Source organism: Rhopalosiphum padi, chromosome 2 (assembly GCF_020882245.1).
Source record: "Rhopalosiphum padi isolate XX-2018 chromosome 2, ASM2088224v1, whole genome shotgun sequence".
Classification (NCBI taxonomy): domain Eukaryota; kingdom Metazoa; phylum Arthropoda; class Insecta; order Hemiptera; family Aphididae; genus Rhopalosiphum; species Rhopalosiphum padi.
This window is the reverse complement of record NC_083598.1, coordinates 76,614,477-76,637,293: the sequence shown is the minus strand read 5'-3', so window position 1 is coordinate 76,637,293 and position 22,817 is coordinate 76,614,477. Positions and strand designations below refer to the sequence as shown.

Sequence of the window (22,817 nt, the reverse complement as noted above, 5' to 3'; positions counted from 1 at the left end):
ATGTGTATTTCGAATGCAAATTTTATTATTCCAAAGCCATCCAGTAAACCCACTATCGCGATATATTATAATTTAATATATAATATATCACAAACAATATTGGTCATATTATACCTATTATTATTTATTATACATATTCAGGTATTAAGTGTACAATCGAATTGTCGCAAGTATATATAATATAATAGTGATGCCCCGTGGTTGTCCTCCACCCTCCATTTACCCTATAGATTTACAAAAATAAACAGCTTAATAGGTATAGGTAGGTATCGTAATTTATATAAATGTACGACCCGTCGAAACGCATAAGTCACGTCACACCGCCGCTGCCACCTTTTTGCCGGAGAATTCGCCACCGTATTTACGTTCCGGAACGACAAACTTAAAAGTATAAGAAAAAAATGTATATATACCCGTATAAAAAAAAGACCCACCCCTCCGGTCGTAGAACGACACCTCGAATATCCGGTTTGTTTCTCTGATTCCACAACCCTCCACTCTTATCGTAGTCGTCCGTTCATCACGTCTTATACCGTATACATATATATAAGCCAGTCCAACGGCGAGGCTGAAGAGGGGTAATTTAATTCTTTTCCCCGGGGTCGCGCACTTCACCGCCCGCACTGGATGCTGGGCACGGGACGAACGGGGAGGTGCGTATATAAACCATCCCTCGAGCAGTGCGGGACCCCTTCGGCGAAATTCCTCCTCCGAATCGCGTGCGAATTGCAGCGAATATATATATATATACACACACACACCGTGTAGTATATATATTTCTTGGGTTGTCGCGAGAGCTGGAAATTTATGCCGTTACTTTAATTGGTTCGGGAGCACAATGTCTGGCCGATTTCCCCGGTCTACTCAGCTAGCTCGTCCTCTCCGGTCGTCGTCGCAGGCCCTCTATACTCCCATTCTTTATACACGTATTCACACACACACGCTACTTCGGCATCCAATTTGTTGGTATAAAACGTATTTATACTTGTGCGTTGTGCGTGTGTGTGCGTGCGTGTGTGTGTGTGTGTGTGTGTGTGTGTGTGTGTGTGTGTGTGTGTGTGTGTGTGTGTGTGTGTGTGTGTGTGTAGCCTGCCAGAAGTCTGAATAATAATACACCGCCGCCGGTGAGCTAAACCCCTCTTGGCCGTAAATCAACCCTGTGTATATAGTTGTACGAGTTATTTTATTTAGATCGTGTGTATATATACCAACACACGCACCTTCTATTTTCGAGTATATATACATTTCGTTTCTGCGTTGCATATATACTCGCGTTCAATTATGCAAATTCTCAGCTCATATCGCGAATATTATATACATAGCACATCTAAGGTATACGCTGCAACTGGCGATTTACCCTTCGGTACCTATATAATAATACAATATCTCATCCATATAAATTCGCTTGAGGCGCACGTGGCATTTATATTTTACCTGCAGTTTATGTACGCGTATAGTCAATATAATATATCATTGTAATGTTTTGTACGACAGACGTTCGAGAAATGAAAAAGTAAACGAAGATCTTTTATACATAATATAAAAACGATATTGCATCCAGGCTGCAGACCGTATTGCGTATATATTTTATATAAATTCATATAATGGGTACCTATATATTATATATAATATAATATTAAATATAATAGGTTTGGTGGTGTGTATACGCAACAGATAGTCGTTTCTGCGAATCTCTACTTTTAGTCCACTCCCGACTCGACCGAGTTTTGAGATAACTGGAAGGAGCGTTATGATCAAAAAACCGATTTTCAACAAGGTAAAGAGATGTACACCCTAAATCAGACGTCATGCGCTTCACGACGCATGCATATAATAAAATTCTATACACATTATATACGTTTATGTCTGTACATCCCAGTAGGAGTGTATACTGTTCGGGTTATTTTTTCCTTCTTTCTTTTCGTATGTTATACAGTATAATATATATATATATATATATATAATAACATCGTAAACGTGTTTGTACGGCCGAAGGATTCCCGCTGCAACGGTCTCGAGGACAATGTATAATAATGCAGACCCACCGTCACGAATATGTACCGTTATATAGATGATAATGTTTAGGACATATTATTATATCCTTTTCTCGCTTTTATTCTATTTAGAATTCAACGCTAAATGTACAGGTGTTACTTGCGTCGTATACTGTATTATGTACAAATATAAATAGAGTATTAAAATAGTAATAATACGTAAAATAATATAATGTTTTTCATCGCCAAACGACGGGTTCGGCAATGTTTATTATAATATACCTGTACAGGCGTATATACCTGTTTGTTGTAAATAATCTAAGCGCGTTTAATAAGACATCCAATCGTTCGACACCCAATATACGTATATAGAAGGCGGTGAACGAGCGTGTATATTATAATAACAATATTATTATTATTTTTTATTACAACCGCAAATGAATACATTATTATGATTTAAACGCCCGAGCGCGGTATATAATATCTTATAAATCTACCGAGCGTAGGCGCTCTTCCTTCGTTTATACATCCCGACATGTTACAGCGCAGCGTGGAATAGAAAAAAACAATCTTTTCCTTTTCTCTCTTCAGCCACAGCCAAAATGAGATCGGTACCGCAAAATCGCTCTCTCTCTCTCTTTATGTATATAATATAGCTACTACAGTACTATAGCGGGCAAACAGGGTTGACGATAGTCCAATTACGTATACCTACATACACGATGTATTCTTTAAATCAATTCATCGAAATACTATATTATTACCACTATCATTATTATATTTTACACGTGTGCCCATTATACCCATTTACAGATATAATAAATTCGGCTGGAGACATCTGCAGCGCGAAGGTATAGATGATTGTAAGAATGCAATCCACAATCATTGGTAATAATACGCGGTTTACAAATGTATCTAATCGTTTTACTGGTCAGACGTAAATCTGTATTACACACATATATATATGTTTGTGTATGTATTTACTGCGCGTCCAATTAACAAAAAAGACCGTTAGTAAAAGTTTCTTAAGTGTTATTATTGTACCTACCGCTTCCCGCAATGATTGTATACCTACGCGTAGAATAAGTATAATATATACTTTGTACTTACTATGTTTATGCTACCTATATAGTATATATACCTATATACACAAACCGAAAACTTATAACTATACGACTGATCACGAGCGGACGATGTCCGTTCGTATGTATGGGGGACCAGCAGCCAAATTTATCGACGGTTGCGGCCGAAAAGGTAAAATCTCGCGGCGCATGCCACTATATACGCGCGTTTACGTACCCACACACATGTATAATATATTTATATCGACATAGGGTTCTTAATCGGATTATAAACCATTATACCTATAGGACTTTTATAGCGCGTGCGAATTAAACGGAAGGCGTCTCTCTTCGGTTACTCACCACTACTCGCTCCTCCCTACAAACACCGCCGAGTTCTATAATCTTTGTTAATCACGTCCACTACCATCTCCGTCGTCCAATATATAGGTATATACATTTAAGTATAGAAATGGGTTCATCCCACCACGCTATACACACACACACACACACTAGTGAGTTTGTCCACAAATTCAATTATTTACTTTGGCCCGTGGAACGTGTCCAAAAGGCAAGATTTTTCTCAGTTTCGATATTTTACTCTATTTTCCCGTATATATAACGCTCTGTGGAACCATTTATTCCAGGTGACTATAAAATAGAAACATGCCGCCGCTGCTTTAAAAATATTCTTAATTTTGGTATAATTTCCAAAAAAATATTACAAAGACAATTAAAATATTATTGTTAATATACATATCAATGTACGCAAAAGTTGCATGAATTAAAAATCCTAGCCCATGAGGTGTACGCACTTGAGCTCGTTTCGTGTGGCCATCACCGAGAATTGCTTTTTATTTTCGGATGCCGTGTGACGTCACGAGTCCCCAACATGGCCGTAATTCACCGGTCCGACGTCGTAAATCAATCGGATGGCATGGCCGCCCGCCCGCGTTCACGCCGCCGCCAGAGTCGTTGAATAGGTATATCCAATTGGCGCAGAATCCCCACTGATAGTATGTATGTATTGTATGATCGCCATTAGTGGTGCACCATGCAGCTCGCTGCATATAGGCAATATATATGACATATGTACATATATTTGGTTTTTCTTTCTCCAAAGTTGCGTTGTTTCTTTACCGTGGTTTACATATCGCTATATGATATAATATATACATGTAACATTCATGTATTAAGAACATAAACTTGTTCAAAAAAAAAATCCTGAAAGCTAATCACGATCGGTATAAAGAGATTGTGCTAAAACACTTTAAATATAAGTATTAAAAATAAATTAATGTACGAAAATATGTTTTTGTATCAGCATAGTATAGTGTATAGAGTATATTATAAATATATATATATAAGCACTATTACACTAACTTCCCTGCATTAATAAATATATATAAGTTTAATGATGAACCTATCATGATTTACATTATAATATATCCTTAAACGAATGATATAGCCAGTATAGATAACGAATTTTAAACGAGACATGTCGGAAAATTATGTATATATTGAATCCGAAGTTTATTCATATCATAAACCTGTTTTTTCATATGAAAACCATGGTAAGACTTCAGTGATCGTTACAATATACAACCGTGTCAAACATATATATATATATATATTATAGACTTCGTTATTAAGTGTTTAATATTGATTTGTAATTATATTAATATGGTTGCGCATATTATATCGTTTAATTTCATTTATGCTATATAAGATTGTGCACGATGATTTACGATGTAAACCGTACGCTTCGCAGGGTGCGCTCAATATATGCACCTACATATAACGTGATTTTAAAATTAAAAAATAATTTATCTGTTCACTGATTACAAAAAATATTATGTTACCATAATAATATTATTACATTATATCTACGAATGAACACGAATAATTAATTTTGTTATATACATAATATATTCATATAATATCATAAATAATCACGCGCGCGGTTGTGATGCCAAAGATTGATCCTAGTGTAATATAAATTATTTATTGTGTATATCTAATATAAAGGTGATAAAAATATTTACAACTCATTCTAAGCGTTCCATAAATTATACATAGAATATTGCAGTTCGCTATGACATGCTCAACGGTTTAAATATGTATTGACAAATATATACGCACCTATCAAACTATTAGATGTTTATTAAATTAACTGAATAATTTAAGCATAGAAAATGAATAGAGATAAATAAATCTACTACATATTAATAAATATCTACTGTATTATCTTAATCAACACATTCTCATACATGGAATTCGATCATATCGTTATAAACATATAGCTTAATTATGGCGTAGGTTGCAATTTATTATTATTATTATTCATAATGTATGCGATATGATAAAATATAATACACGCGAACGCTTATAAGACTATATTACAATGTGATGTGTATATTATAATCGTTCCTACTCCATCCATACGTTATACTTACAATAGATATATTTACTCTAAACTTATAAAGGAATAATTTGGTTAATTTCTTTCGTTTTCTAATTCCAGGAGCAAATGGACTCAGACGCCGTGGTCGACAGACGTACACCAGATACCAGACTCTCGAACTAGAAAAAGAGTTCCACACCAACCATTACCTGACTCGCCGGCGGCGGATAGAGATGGCGCATGCGCTGTGTCTCACCGAAAGGCAGATAAAGATATGGTTCCAAAACAGGCGGATGAAGCTGAAAAAAGAGATACAAGCCATCAAAGAGCTTAACGAACAGGGAAAAACAGGCACAGGCGCAAAAGGCCGCCGTGCTGGCAGCCGCTCAGGCCGCCGGTGATCGCTAAAAGAAAAGACGATGGCACTTTTTTTTTTAAACAACCACCCCCGACCTATTATATACGAGTTATCATTAATTTTCCTTATCGTTTTATTATTTTTATTTTTACCCCCTTCGACGCCATATTTTTTAACGTTTTTATTTCTGTACATAAATTTGTAATTTTCGTTTTTTTTTTACCCGTGCAACCTTATATTATTATATAATATACTATTGTCGCGCGCGCGACCATCGTGTTTGTTTCTAGTTGTGTTCATGTATAATTTTGTATATTATCCCCTTTATATATTATTATAAAATAATGTATCCATAAGGATTATGTCGCTTTTTTCATTATATATATATATAATAAATATTTTAAATATAATACTGTAAATGTAAATACGAAATCTATATACGTAATAAGTGTGTTTATCACCAACCCCCCCCCCCCTAACCGCTCGTCATACAGAATCGTCCCAAAGAGAAACCGCGCGGCCGAGCTCGTCGCGTGACGCAAAAACGACGGCAACGAAATCCGCATCGCGAAAAGAAGACGTCACCGTCGCCGCCATCGCCGAGACAAGACCTGCTGCACTGCTGTTGCAGGATTGCCGGAATGCCAAGCGCACACGCGCTGCTATACGAATCCTTCGGATCATGATCATCAGGTAAGAGGACGACTGCATTTTTAAATACATTTTTCAATATATATATAGATAGATAGATAGATATAGAACTCGTATATACAATAATATACGTAGATATACGTTTAAGCGTGTGTATAGGTACTATGGACATTATGTATAAGATATTTATATACCTATATTATAAAAATATTTTTTCACCCCGAACCGCCATCGCCCGCGTCCGGCTTCATGATATTTCGAGAATTTCGTTCTTTTGTTTCAGGCAATTCTGCTGCACACATGCTGCAGCGTTGTCGGAATAATTGATCAGTGACGGTCGGGCCCCCGTACACGTGTGTGTGTGAGAGCGGGGACTATGGCGACGAAAAAAAATCGTCAGCCGTCGCGACCTTATGGAGTCTTTGGCTCAAGCGTTTCAATTTGTCCGATCACCACAAAAACTAGTCGCTATATTATATTATACTATACAGACGTCCCATGCGCCCGAGGGTCTCCCGTGTTATTATATTATTACTATTATTTATTTATTATTTTTTTTTAAATAAACCAGAAACGCCAAATTTGGTACCGTCCTTGTCGGTATTTAGACGTGTATAATTTTTTTCTTCTATATTATACTGCATAATATATTATTATATATTATTTCATGTTTTTGACGACCATATAATATAATATAATATATAATATATCATCGATGACTGCGCGACCGAAAAATAAACGCCAGTTATATAATAATCGTCCTGCAAACGTCATTATATATCGCGGGAAAATTGCTCTAAATGTTACGACTTAAGAAGTCGAACGTATACTCGATCGAAACGATAAAGATTATAATACGATTTAATATAATACAAAGAATAAAAAAAAATTAGATTGGCTACACACAATTTAGAATATAGATTACTGCGATTTTCTAGTATTAATAACTGTCTCGGAATATTTGTCTATGTATTATTTATAACATTATAACAAAATAGAATGAAAACAAATGTGATAAATAGGTACTAAGTAGGTAGGTACGCTTATCTGCGACTGTACACATTTTTTTTTTAATTTATCAAAAACAAAAAGTCAATTCGCCGTTGGAAAAACGATTTATTATTATCGAATAAAAGAAATATTATATCATTTATATCATATTTTAATTTATTATATTATATTGCGGGACATATTATTTGTGTATCATATTCGTCACGCACGTATATAATCTCTATAACAAACGCGACGTATAATATATTATAATTTACAATAAACGGATACAAATTCGAAAACGTGGGATTTATATATTATGAAATTATATATAGGTGATATAACATAATATATTATTACTGCACATTATTATCACAATGATAAATATGATTGTGCACATCACTCCGGTAGCCGTAGTTACAACAAGTTTTCGTCCAATCTCGGGTTTTGATTTTTGCGATATTTTTTTTATACATCGACGTTCGCCGAGTTTTTACGACCGTCCGGTGGTTACACACAGTGTATAGTCATCATTGTCGATATAGAAGCTCATATAATATAACATAAAACGCCACCGGACAAATTATCGTATTTTATTATTTGTTCACGCATATTATATACCAATTCAGTCTTACGCCGGCGATAAACACGTTCCGACGGACATTTTAATCAATATAATATATTATAATATCCGATTCTAATTGTATTCGATGTATTCTATATAGGTATACATTAAATATACGATATCCTGGAGACACCGCATAAATATTATTACATATAAAAGCCGTACCACCACCGTCACAAGCACTGTTGACTCGATATATGCGTATTTACATATATATATATATATATATATATAACTATGTATGTATACTCGCATATGTAGTTTCGGAATGACTTCATTCAGAAGCTATCGGATCGTAAAAAAAATCGAAAAATCCACACACACACACACACACACTGCAATTGTCGTGTACTCGAGAGTTATGCCGCCGGGACATGTTATAAGCGCGTACATAATATAATCTCTCTCTCTTCCCCGCTATATATTTCTCTTTTCTCCCTATCACCATCTCTCTATCTCTCTACTTTTCTTTCTCTATTTACCATTGTGTGTGCCCTCGCGAATGTGACCCTTGTACGCGTGAGTATACGGCAGAATGCCGTTTGTATGTTATGTTATACGTGCGGCTACGATGCGCTCCGAGGAAAAAACGTAAAAAAAAAACATTTTAATAATATATACAACCGAATCACCATCATATTATGCTATATATGCGGTGTGTAAAAGAACGAATGACTGTGGGTTTATTTAATTTGCGTATGTTTTTTGGCTCACGTACGTTTTATAGTGACCGGCCGCCGCGTCCGAAAAAAAATTATATATTTTTTTTGTCTACGATTGGCTCTCTTGCAAGTCGTCGTTTTAGTCGTTTTGAGTATACACAAAAACAAAAACTATTGGACTTTGTAAAATATATTAGCAATATGTACAATTGCAAATATCATATGTATTAAAATAGGTTTATACCTAAATAAACAACAATTCTTTTCTATTTTACTGCGACCAAATCTTTCTGACGAAAAAAATATTTAACAATTACATAAACGCTGTATTATATAAGTGATACGTTTATAGAATAATTATATACGTTTTGTAAGCAAAAACTCATTATAAATATAGATGTTAGCAGTATATATAAATAACAATATATGGGTATTTTAATTATTATAGTATTTATCCATTCTACCTACTTAAAACGCGATTGAATAAATTATGGCATTCATAGCTTTTCATACATTTCATACATGCATCTATCGTTTAAAAATAATAATAATAATAATAATATTAATATAAGGGAACACGAGGAATATGCGTCGCGGTACGGTCGACTCTTTCATACATAATTATTACGATATTTTTTATTGATTTATTTTGAGTATGTGCATGTTGTAATATTATTTTTGTTTTTTATTCTGTATAATATGATTTATTGTGTTTTTTTTTATTTTTTATTTTGACTAAAACCTAGTATGGAACCCTGTTTCAGGTCAAATCGATAACCGCACACACTCACACCACACATTCATTTGTGAACGAGCACACCGAGACTCGGAAAGTATTCCCTCTGTGTTGTAGATCAAAGAGATAATATTATTATTTATTTGTTTTTTTTTTATATATAATTTTTTTTTTTTATATATGGTTTTGTTATAGGTTATTTTTTTAAGGAAAACATTAGTATATTTTGTTTTATTTTTAATTTTATTATTATTTTTGTACCCCTCGAATGATCCTCAATAAAAATAGACTATAATATATGTATATATAATATACATATTATATAATACACATTTAATATACATGTAAAAATGTATATATAATGTATATATATACATAAGTGTGTACTTACATTTAGCGCCAACGTGTAAAAATCTATTTAATAATAACTTTAATACATATATTATATATTATATTATTATATTGATAAAATTATTTATAGCGAGTGTGTAATAATACGAAATTTAATAATAAATATAATTAATAATAATAACTATTTATTTTTTAATTTTTTTTTTTTTTTTTTTTGTGAAACCAAAATATATATATTTACTGAAATATGTAATAATAATAATAATTTGAATATACCTACTGTTAGTGAATAAATAGAAATAAAAGATAAAAGTGAAATTCTATACTAAAAAAAAGAATTGCGTTTTAATTTTTATTTTCTCCTCTTTCGCGTCATGATTATACATTTTATTATAATAACACGAAGAAAAAACACGTAACGACGTGTCATTATCGCCCCCGCACGACGAAGTACGGTAAAGTGTGTGCAAACGATGATAATAATATATTATAATATACAATTGCACACACGTAATAATGGCTGTAGTATATGTATAAAGTGGTGTGGTAAATTTTCCGGTCTAAAGTTTTAAATGGTGGCCAATAAAAAAATCATAAAAATCGAGACAAGCCGTCATAAGGGGAAAAAATGGTTATTTCTGTTGCACACGGCGACACTACGCATTACGTATATATACATTGCCTACATTTTCAGTCAATAATAAAACATATAAAATATACTTATATATTTATATATGTTCATATTATATTGTACATCCCTCGTTGGAGTTAATTATCATCGGCACACACACGCGGGCGCGATGAGTCTCGTGAATTACTATATATGTGTATACTATATATATTGTACGCGATGTATATATATATATTTACTCTCGATTGTTTATCGCGCATAATACATATGCGACGCACTTTGTTCGCGTGTACATCTCCATTTCATGTACATATATGTATATATATATACATATCCATATATATTATATGCACATATATATATATATATATATAAAGCACCCCTAAAACGGAATTTATAGGTCTATGTATGTACATACGGCGGACGTATTTATTTTTATTTTTTTGTTTGTGCACCCCACACACTTGCGCATCGCATATTATATTGCAGTGTGCTGCTGCAGTATATATAATACATATATAACACTGCGACGGATTATAACGTTGTCGCGCTCGCGTTTTGTTTATCACGCCACCAGATTGGATCGAAGTTTTAAATTGCCCTACCCGAAAATAAATTTAAAAAAAATAAATGTCGACGCTCGATGTATACATATATACATTATACATTATACATAAACGCACTGCTTCGCGCATGCTGCAGTATAATAGCGTAATGACTGTGATGGGATGCGACGGCGTTTATTATTGCTACTGGCCGTCAAGATTTAAAAATATGTATAGGATATCTATATCTCTATACATCATATTATATGCAAAATGTAATATGAATTAAGTGTATATTTTATATTGTCATAATACCCGTGTTTTTGTCTAGTAGACTAAAACGATGCGCTAACATTTTGAGACGATATATAATGTATTCTTATGTTATAAAATATATAGTATTTATAAATATCTGTAGATATACATTTAAAAAATTAGGATTCTGTGATTTGAGTCTGTGAAGTAATTAAACTTAATATGTATATACTATATATATTATATATGCCTATTTCCTGTAAGCTACAGTGCTTTGGTGGAACAAGAAAAAATCTATTAAATAAAGAGCACATAAGTGTGTTTCTAATTTGGTGAGTGTATAATCCAATACAAAATAAAATATAGATTATCACAGAAATATCCATTGAGTTATATATTTATAATACTGTTGTAAAGCCCATATTTTCCATAATGCATATGTTCAATGTTCATTGTACATAGTGAGGATTTGAAAAAAAATAAGACATCAATGTTTTTTATTTCACACAATATAATCAAACCGCCCCTCGTTAAAAATAAGTATATATATATGCCTGTGATAAACGTGTAAAACTACTAAAACTACACTATTATTTAAAATACAACAATGTAACTTATTTTTGACATAATGTTTATAGCATTGTATTATACATCAATGATAATATAATAATTTATTGGAACGGAACAAAGAGCGTGCGCGAGTCAATGTGTAGTTTCAGACGTTAATTCGCGAGGAGCCATATTTAATTCAAGTTATCGATTCGGCTATACGATGAAACTTTATTCTATGTAATTGCCTATACATAATATACGTAGTATAGGTGCCTATCTATAAATACGCTAAATATTTTTATTTTTGCGTCATAGTCTAATTTACAAAATACCAATTTGGAAAATCTTCTAATTCTTTAAGGTCTACAGAAATCATTATAAATCTATTTATGTATTTTGGTATACCTCTTAAAAAGAAGCATAATACATACATATAAATATATACCTTAATGAACAAAATTATGTTTTTTTCTGTGGCTGTTAAAATGACACCGTAAAATATATCACCCAAAAACAGGACGATTAAAATGACTGTAGTGAGAGTCGACCGATATCCTCGCTCTTGACATTTTAATTTTTAGATACACTTTTTTTTTAGCCGGAAAATGTCAACTGGCGTACGTTTATTAATACGTTTTTTCGTTCGTACAAATGTCAAAAACTATCATATTATACATACAAGTAATAAAAACGACACAATAAAAACTACGGATGTGACATGCATATGCAAAGTATAAACAAAACATATTTGTGTGTATATTGATTCGTTTCGATTATCTATATGTTGATAAAAGTATTAAAAAAAAAATTAATTTATAATCAGAGGAACAAAAGTGTAATTGAATAAATTTCGATATCAATAATTATTATCAATTATCATTATATATTTACAAAATATACAGCCGGAATTTAGTTTAGGAAATTATGTGGTTCGATTTCGGCTACTTTTTCGTATAATAGATTTTCATATAGGTTTATTACGGTGTATCTAAATTGCACAGACTATATGTAAACATGTAAATTGTAGACAAAACCTAAAAAGGTGACATAATGAATTACGGACACAAATAAAAAAAACATATTAATTGTTGACAAATTTCCAGGCATAATTTTATTAATGATTGCGGGGATCTGTCAAAAAGGAGGTATTCGTCAACAACCAAATGTTGCAATACTTAAGTCGTTAACTAATAGATTAATGTTTTTCCTGGCAGAAAAAAACCCCACAAAATCTATGATGACAATATATTAAAAAAAAAAAAAAATTGGGTGAACAATCAACCAGGCAACTGTAGTAGTTGAGTTAAACACTATTTAACGTGATTGAAATTCAATTTAAAAACAAATACGCTAACATATCACTATATCAGATACTGATTATGCTGTAGTATTTTGTTTTATTTATGGCTTATACTGCATTAACCAATCTCAAAAATACCGGAAAAAACAAAACTAAATAAAAAAGAAAATGGAAAATGTATTAATAACGTAATTTGTCTATAATATGCGTATAAATATAATAAATATATATATTATATATATGTATTTATATTATATATAAATATGTATATTACAGAATGCTCGCAAAGTTCGTCGACGCGTAATCCCGCGGGAATTTTCAATGTAGCTTTTTTCGCCCCACGACGTTAATATAAATCGTAATTATACGCTTTTATATTAGTTTACTTACGCGCACGGTCGTCGGCACTCGTCGGTGTATGTGTGTGTTATAGTAGTGCCCTCCACTCGAATTTCCGGTTCTTTTGCAGTGGCGGCGGCGTTTCCTTCCTTTTCCGCCGACGGACTGATTTTATTAGTTCATACCGCCGCCACCGTCGTCTCTACCACCATGTGACGCACGAATGTCGTTTCACTTACCAAACGAAATTAAAAAAATATATAACAACCACTACGGTTTCCCTCAAAGTATCCAAAAAAAAAAAAAAAAAAATAGAGAGGAAAAAACAAAATAAATAACGAAGACGACGACGTTGCGGTTTTGACTATTATACGCTAAATATATATATATATATATTTACACACACATACAAAACGATATTGGTGTGGCCTTCTGCGTAATGTCTCCGAGCGCCATATGGCGTGTGGCCCTAATATGATCCGATGTTCGGGGGCGAGGGTTTCTATCTTATCCGACAAAGTTTCCTGCTCCGCGGCAAGTGCGCTACTGGCTGCTGCGTGAGTGTTTCGTCGCAATTTGTGCCCACCGTGAATGGAAAAACGATTTTTAATGTACGCGTGTATATATACAAAATAAATTTGTGTATATACTATATATTATTATGTATTTGTGTGTGTGTGTGTGTGTGTGTGTACGCAGGCCATTATGACGTCGCCGTTATACGCGGGACCCGATGGATTCGAATATTGAAACTTAACCACCGTTAGCGAACAGGCTGAAGTCGAGTGGTGGTAGGGCGAGATGTATTTACGAGAAAATCGTTTTGTAGATGAATATGCTATGACGACAGTCGCTTGTTAACCGTTAATAGGTATGTCGCCTAGACGTGGTCTGAAATCAATTTATTATGTTGAATAAGCACTAAAAAAATATTCGTTTTATATAATATAAGATATACTATACGGTATAGTCTATACCCATTTAGCTAACTACTCATATTTTGTCGTCAAGAAAAAAAAATCGCATCAGTGATTGTCGAGTAATATGTGTTTTTTATAATTGTTTAAATATTATTTTTACGAATAATATCATCGGTGCAGGGTTATGAAATGTTTAATGGCGTAACATTGGTCAAATGTAATTTTAATTATCAAGAGTCGGTTATTGGTGTATCTATTAACATTTTTAACTAGATGATGAGTGATGACAATAAGTATGTGATAAGTCAAAAATCAATTCTGTGCAGATTTCGGTTCGTTCAAACGTAGTCAAATACGCTTATTAATATATGTAATATTTTTTTTTGACATTAGTTTTTGTATGTTTAAAATTGAACAATATCTCAGTCACGTTTAATTATTTAGACTTCACGTATATACACATTTACAAGTGATAATATTAAAAAAATGTTATACCACTTCTTAGACATGTATGTATGTATTATTATATATAAAGAAGGATAACAATTAATTTATAAAATTAAAAAAAAAAATATTTCTAATAACTAATAATTTGCATTAGATCGAAAACAATAATAGTCACATGCTATAATTTCATGAACGTATTTAGAATCTCTATTCACGGACCCATTCATTTGACGTGAATTAAATTTGACTTGGAGATGAGAAAAATATCAAGACAAAATAAGAATAAACAAACAAAGGATGATCGTGAAAAAAATGCGTTCGCGTGCTTCGTGATTTTCCCGAGTCCAAAAGCGTAAAAACCCATTACGTGGCACATCGAACCGAGGATGAATTTTAAATGAGACGTGATCCTTCATGTTTTATTTTTATTTTAGTTTTCTCTTTCAATCTCTTTCTCACTCCTTCTCTCTCTCTCTCTATCTATCTATCTACTGCCCAGAAAAATGTTTGCGTGCAACATGCTGTGCAGCGGACATGGCGTGGCGCCGCCGTCATTATAATAGACCCGACGCGCGAATATTCGTCGGCGAACCGCATTAACTCGGAGTTAACGGATTTTTTTCTCATTCACTTTGCCCGCAAACGCTTTTTCCGCGCGAAAAATCACCGCCAGTCGAAACGGTCTCGTCGAATTCAAAAGCTCGAAATCTCTGACTTTTTTTTTAATTCTACCGACGGAATAATTTATTGCCGCCGCCCGAATAGACTGAGCGCAATAAAGCAGCCTTTTCAGTATATATATACAATCTACAGCACACGCGCACAAAAAGCTCTTAATTATAACAGCGCTCAGGATTGGACGGCGTAAATGGCAAAAAAAAAATAATAAAAAAAAAATAAACCTGTGGAAATGTCGGAGATTTTCCATCCAATTTTTTTCTTCTCTTTTAGGTTTCTTCTGTTTCTTTTTATGCTACTACACATTTTGGTCGTTCACCACTAATATACAAATAAGTCTATTATATTATAATATTATATACCACGCGCGTTTATCGATCCATATGCCATTAATATGTAGTGTTTATAGCTCATGATTTATGAACATACAAATGTGAAAATTCATCTCTGGTTATGTTCATGAGAATTTCTGACAATCTAAAACACACATAACAAATACATCAAACTACAGTAAAGGTAAGCTTACGCACGTATATCTATGACACATTAATTTATTATGTGCAATGTAAATACGTGATTATTATAAATTATTGTCACATATTGATGAATTTTATTTTCATTGAATGTTATATTATTTACTTGTAAGTTATAAATCATATAATAAAATATCGTTAGCAAAGATTTTTTGTCAATTATTTAATTATTTATTTTGAACTGATAAATAATATTTCAGAACACCGTCATCCAGCGTATCGGTTGTGCCTCACAAGTTCTTGAAACTATGAAATTGATTTCAGACGATTCGATATTACTATGCCAGCACTTTTATCATTTACTATATCGGTGGTCACTATATCGGTGGTCACTCATAGAAATATAATCGACGTATCGTTTGATATTTTTAATTTTTAAAGAAACTACGAGTTCCTCCCTCCTCCCTCTTATCGGAATATTATATATATATATATATATATATATATGTATGTATTCGCACAAGACGATATTATTAAATAATGACATTCTATAATAATGCTATACAGGAATTGTTGGCAAACTATATATTTTTTGAAATACTCGGTTTTCTCAAACGTTAAGATGTACATAATATAACTAAATATTTTTATCATTTTTGTTATTTTTACTATACATTTTGTATTGCATATATTTTTTTAAAACGTATATGAGTATATATGATAAAATCGGAGGTCTTGCCGTCTTGGTGTATAAATTTGAGCCCCGTCAGGCTGAATAGTTACGGCACTGCGTATATTTTTACTGTTTCGAAGAGATCGACTAATACATTTACTGCAGCATGCATAGTTATTCTAATAAATGTATTCTTGTGTTTATTTCTGTCTGAAGAAATTTGGTCTTAATTTATTTTCTGTGATAATATGATAAATAGATAACATAAATGCATGATTCTTATAATTTAATGTTTTCTTTCTGTATAGTACTTTAACATGAAAAAATGTAATTTCTTTCTTGTTTATTCTAAAAGTTTAAATTGGTAATTTTATGACAATGTTTTAAAAACTGAATCGTTATATTATTAAATACAATTATATATTTAAACCTGTAAGTTAAAAAAAAAAAATATTATAAATGATGTGACGTTTTTATAGAATATAGAGGATATCATTAACTCTTGATAGGTATAGTGTTTGGGTGTGTATAGAAAAACAAACTGGTAGAAAGTATAATATAATATATACTCCACATATAGACGTTTAGATATATGTATTATGCATAGATAATTTTTCCTTTAATCAAATAATAATAATTTTAATCAAAAATTATACAACCTTATACAGGTATTAGATGAATTTACATTTTAATTAAACTATTTGAAAAAAACTGTTTAAGTCTATTAAGTTATCATTTTTAAATGTTATCAAAATAACGTTATTAGTTTATGATAGTTAATAATTATACTATATGTTATGTAAATTGTAAATATAATCACACAAAATGAAATATATATTAACCATAATATAGTTGGTGTATATTTTATTATTATAAATTTAAAAACGATAATAAAAAAGTTTTCGCAATTTTCTAGAAAACTGCAGATGGAAACTTTCAAAAATAAATTCTACAAAGTACCATCTGTATTCAATTTAAAATATAACTATATACATTTATATGGTTTCATAAAACTTTCGAAGCCCCTTTTACTGCCCCAAAAAGTGATTTCTGAACAAAAAACACATCATCATTGTATAAAATCAATTGCTCTATCGCTCGGTTCAAAAACTAAAATATAAAATATTTTACATTTCAAACGTCATACTGTAATAAATAAACTGTTACAGTAATAATAATATAGTAATAGTAATCTTAAATTAAAATTACTTAATACAATTTACTGTTTATTACATGTTTACATACTTTTATGTGCATTTAAAATATGCCTCAGTATAATATACCCATTATATACGTATTACATACGCTTTATCATCAACTAAAATAAACAATGAATTCAATTACTACCTACTACGCGTTGTGTATTTTAGATTTTGATGGACGGAAATTAAGATATGTGATGATTATGAAATTAAAATCTATGTTTGTTTTAATTAAAATGTCTACAATTTTTAGTTTTTACACTTTTATTAATGGTTATTTTTCTTTCCATCTACTATATTTGTATTTATACATTTTGTATTATTATTAAAATATAGTAAGTTAAAAAAAACAAAAATAAGTGCTTCATTAAGAATTATTCTAGTTATGTCTAATTATAGTTGCAGCTCTATTACATCAGTACCTATTGAGTAGATACATATAAATAAATACAATTATTTAATAATATATTTTCAATATACACGGAAGATACCAGCTATAACTAATACATTTACAAACAATAATTACAAATAACGTTGAACTGTTAACGGTTTCAAAAAAATTGTTTTCACATGATCAAAATTGGATATTTGCTCAATCAAAAAAATAATGTTGACAACAAAGAGGATGTCCGTATTACCGTTGTCAATAAAACGGTTAACACGTTTAACATCAATTCGATGATTTTCTATGCATAATACATTAAATTCGCATTAAAATAGTCTCTTGTCTTGATATAGCGGCCAGTTAGAAACAAAGGATGAAGGTCGTCATCGTTTATGCGTGCCAGACGCTTTTTTTACCCGTATTAAAGTGGTTTCATATAATAACGTATCTATGTATATATTTTTATATAATTGATCTCAATTCGAAAACAACATGAACATTGATGGCCGCAATCTCGTCGACGAAATATTACCCATAGGCCATTCATTATATATTATAATATGATAAGTATATTAATAATGATATGATAGTCATCAACTACTGTGCATATGTACCACTCTCGTGTACCGATTATAAACGTATACACATCAAATGCATATAATTTAGTGTTTAATAATCCCACGTAAGTATTATACTAAAATCGTTTATTTATTTTATTTTTATCACATTTTAATAGGATTTTTATTGCGTTACTATCCGTTTGCGAGTGACCACACGTAAAATAATACTACTATGCGTGGCTTTATTTAAAATAAATTACCAATCAATTCGCATATATTATAAAATACATTAAAAATGCCGCTGTTGCAGCTGTTGCTGCTTCTGTGGTATATACAATGTACGCGACACGATCGCGGTAACAGGTATACAATATAATATTATATTGTGTATGCGCGACCGTACGCCGTGAATTCCATATGTATACGATAATAATAACCATTATTATTATTATAATATGTAAGTTGGACACCACGTGTGCTTGTTGTTTTCGCCAGTGTCCATTGTTTCAAGTGCGTCCGTCGTCATATATATTCGTGTTTAGAATCGTCTTACACATAGACTTATATATGATAATCAGTGGCGCCCGTTAGGTTTGGTAAATAGATACTACATTATGATTGTGTGTATATAATACTATTATAGTATATTATAATAATATGTACATAGTTACTTATTTTAATGTACGTGAAGTTGGCACCATTAGTTTATGCCACGACAAGTCGCCTATATTAGTATTTTAACGATTCATCAAAAGTGACAACTAGCAAAGTTGTGGGTGTAATAATAATTAATAATTACGTTATACTATATAAACTAAGCACACAGTTTTATACTAATTATTTTCGTTTAGAAATGTCTAAATATCAATACAAATATACTTAAACCTACTATACGTATAATAACAATATTTAAATATTGCACAGACCTGAATAATATTAAACATATCACATCTATACGTAGTTAATGAACCATAGTGATATTAATATTATCTACTGTTTTATTGTGAATTCTATATAATTTTTGACAAAATTCTTGATATACAAAATTGGAAATCCAATATCAAGTACGTAGTACCTGCAGTCATGTCACCACTTATTTATTATGTTTTTAGATTTCAGACCGACGAGAGGAAATACAGTTACTACGATTCTCGATTTTTTTCCTATTTTATTTTTGACTGTACCTATTCGAATTTTATTCAGCTGTTTTCAATATTGTGGCAGAATATTTTTTTCATTTTTTATCCTACGAGCAATTAATTTATTTTTCATTGTAATAAATGTTTTTAGTCTGATGAAAACCTTTGATTTTTCTCAAATAATCTTTTGGCAACGGTAATGAATACTGATCTATTTTGGATATTTATAATACATACTTTAGAGTACTAATAGATAGTACTTTCCCAATTTAATAATCTACCTCATATCAGCGAGTTTCATACAACTAATTTATTGCTGGTATGTAACTTTTATTTTTAATAATATGAGTCTATTATAAATTTAAATACCAAATGTGTACCTTGGCTGCCTTAATAATTGTAAATCGAAACTCGATCAACACTTACTACTTACATATATTTAAACATTCGGTGATCTGGGCAAGATTGATGTACACGATGAATTCGAGACTTTTCTCACGTTTTGGTCAAACAATACATAACCATACCTAAATAATAAATAATTAACCATAAAAAATAATGGCATAAAATACTCGAAATTATATGTATTGTGTATTCCTAATATATAAAAAAAATTAATTATTAAAAGTATGACTATACATTTGAATTTCTCATAATTTCTCAAATTAAAAATGTCTAGGATACAAATTAAATAAATGCATAGACGTTTTATTTTTTTTACTTATATTTCTTAAATGTATTTAATAACATAAAATTAAATATTTTTTTAAATGAAATTATATTTACGTGTGGTATGCGCTCTATGCAGAGGGAGCTTGGTCTTTTAACCCTCCTCCATGACTATCAGTTCTCTCGGTAACATACACCATTGGTAATCGATTAGGAATTTATATTGGGATTGAGTGATTATCGCATATATGTTTATTTATTTCTCACATAGAATTTACGATCAATCAAATAACATACATAATTAATTATAAAGAATCTTGACCTTACATAGGCATCAAGTATAATACCATACAAATTAGTAGCCGTATTTCGTGGCATTGCAGATTATAAACCGTGTATCAATATTAAACGCGTAAAGTAAGACCACTAAATAGTCAAGGATACATAATATTATAATTGTTTTTTACACTTTTAATAGACGACGATGTAGAATAAAAATCGAATAAAAATATACTATGATAATAATGGAACAAAAACAAAGACAGTGATAGTTATACAGTATATACAGTATAGGTACGTATATAAAACCTCGAGAATTTTTTTTTTAATCAATGTTTATTATTACATCCAACGTTCCAACGGCATACTATGGAACAGGGTTTTCATAACATACACAAAGCGCACAAACAATATAGTTTTTTAGGCGACGAGTTTCCGGAATCATATACCGTACGTCTATACATTATTATATTGTATACTAGCTAAAATCAGTAACAATATATTATTAAATAGTATGTTTTTCCACGGCGCGAACGTGATTATAATAATAATTAGTATTGTAAATAATCGAAGAGGGAAAAACGCTTCGTGCGCGCGAGTCCTGCACTCGATCACATTTACACGCGTTCACTCGGGTTTTTTATACATTTATTATTATACTGCTATAGCCAGTACATTTGTACCTATATTGTACGAGCGACGAGTACTTGAGCGCACATAATATATCACCTATAGCTATACACAATTTATAATAATATCGTTTATGATTCACGGTGGATCGCGTTCAAAGCTGTCCGTCGGCCGTTCGCTTTCCGCGCACAAAACTTATTGCGTTTCGGTTACTGATTTATATCGTATGGGTACTTATGTTATAATCATTTTATGAGGCGACCCGACGCGTGCGCGCGGACAATCGATATTTCTGAACGGCCGATCGTGTCTCGGACAAACACGCACACGATATTTACCAACGTACCCGCGTGCGCACGATATATTATAATAATATTCGTACGTATAATATTATTATAATATCACTATAAATATAATTATTATATTATTATGTTGAAAATAAATTTTCCTCTTCGCCTCACCGCTATTTATGCAGACGGGCTACATTATAGTTTCTTCGTCGGCGTATTACACATATACACACACACGCGCATATATATTATTTTATAATTAAAAACGGCCATTAAAATACGAAAAGGCCCCGGGGGTCGGTTAATAGGCGGGTTCCGGTGAGGCTGCTGCAGCGGACCCGGCAGAGACCTCGTCGGAACAACCGGTAATATCTTAATCAAATTGCTCGGAAAGTAAGGTAAAAAAAATTAAATAAAAATAAAAAATATAACCACCGCCATAATGGCTATATTGCCCATCGCCGCCGCCGTCGTCGTCGAGCACTCCCACTTTGCCGCGCTCACCGCGGTAGCCTCTGGACAGACGACGACGTATATGCTGCTGTTGTTGCTGCTGCCGCCGCCGCGACGGGAGGAGCAACGACCACGCTGTGTATTATTATTATTATTATCGTTAAATCATATATCGTAAGTCGCAACGTTTAATAACCGTAGTACATTTTTATGTATATAGGTTCGTAATGTGATTTTCGAACAAAACGAACTGCGTGAAAACGTTTACACGTAATTCGTACAGATGATGTACGTACGTGTGAAATATTATAGCGTAAATTCTATACGTTTTAACGATACCCACAACTACTGAAGAGCAATTTGTTTTATTATCTTCTCACTTTTTATAATGAGTAATGCACTTGTTGTCAGACGGACAATGATTATTGCTTAAATTTTGATGAGATGTTTACATCATAGTTGGTACCTACCTTGATTAGTCACAAAATCTAATCTTCGATTTCAACTTTAAAGTAGCATGATCAATTTCAATATTCCTATAGCTGATAATAACTATTATTAGAAA

At 31.8% G+C, this 22,817-nt stretch overlaps 1 protein-coding gene across 1 annotated transcript in view; it reads left to right on the top strand.

Annotated features, from left to right (window-relative positions):
• The window catches only part of LOC132921754 (homeotic protein ultrabithorax-like), a 238,853-nt gene that overhangs the window by 118,856 nt on the left and 97,180 nt on the right, over positions 1–22,817 (top strand). The window contains 2 exon segments of the mRNA XM_060984947.1: positions 5,580–5,800; positions 5,802–6,510. Coding sequence (XP_060840930.1) covers positions 5,580–5,800; positions 5,802–5,867 — 287 coding nt within the window. The 3' untranslated portion in view covers positions 5,868–6,510.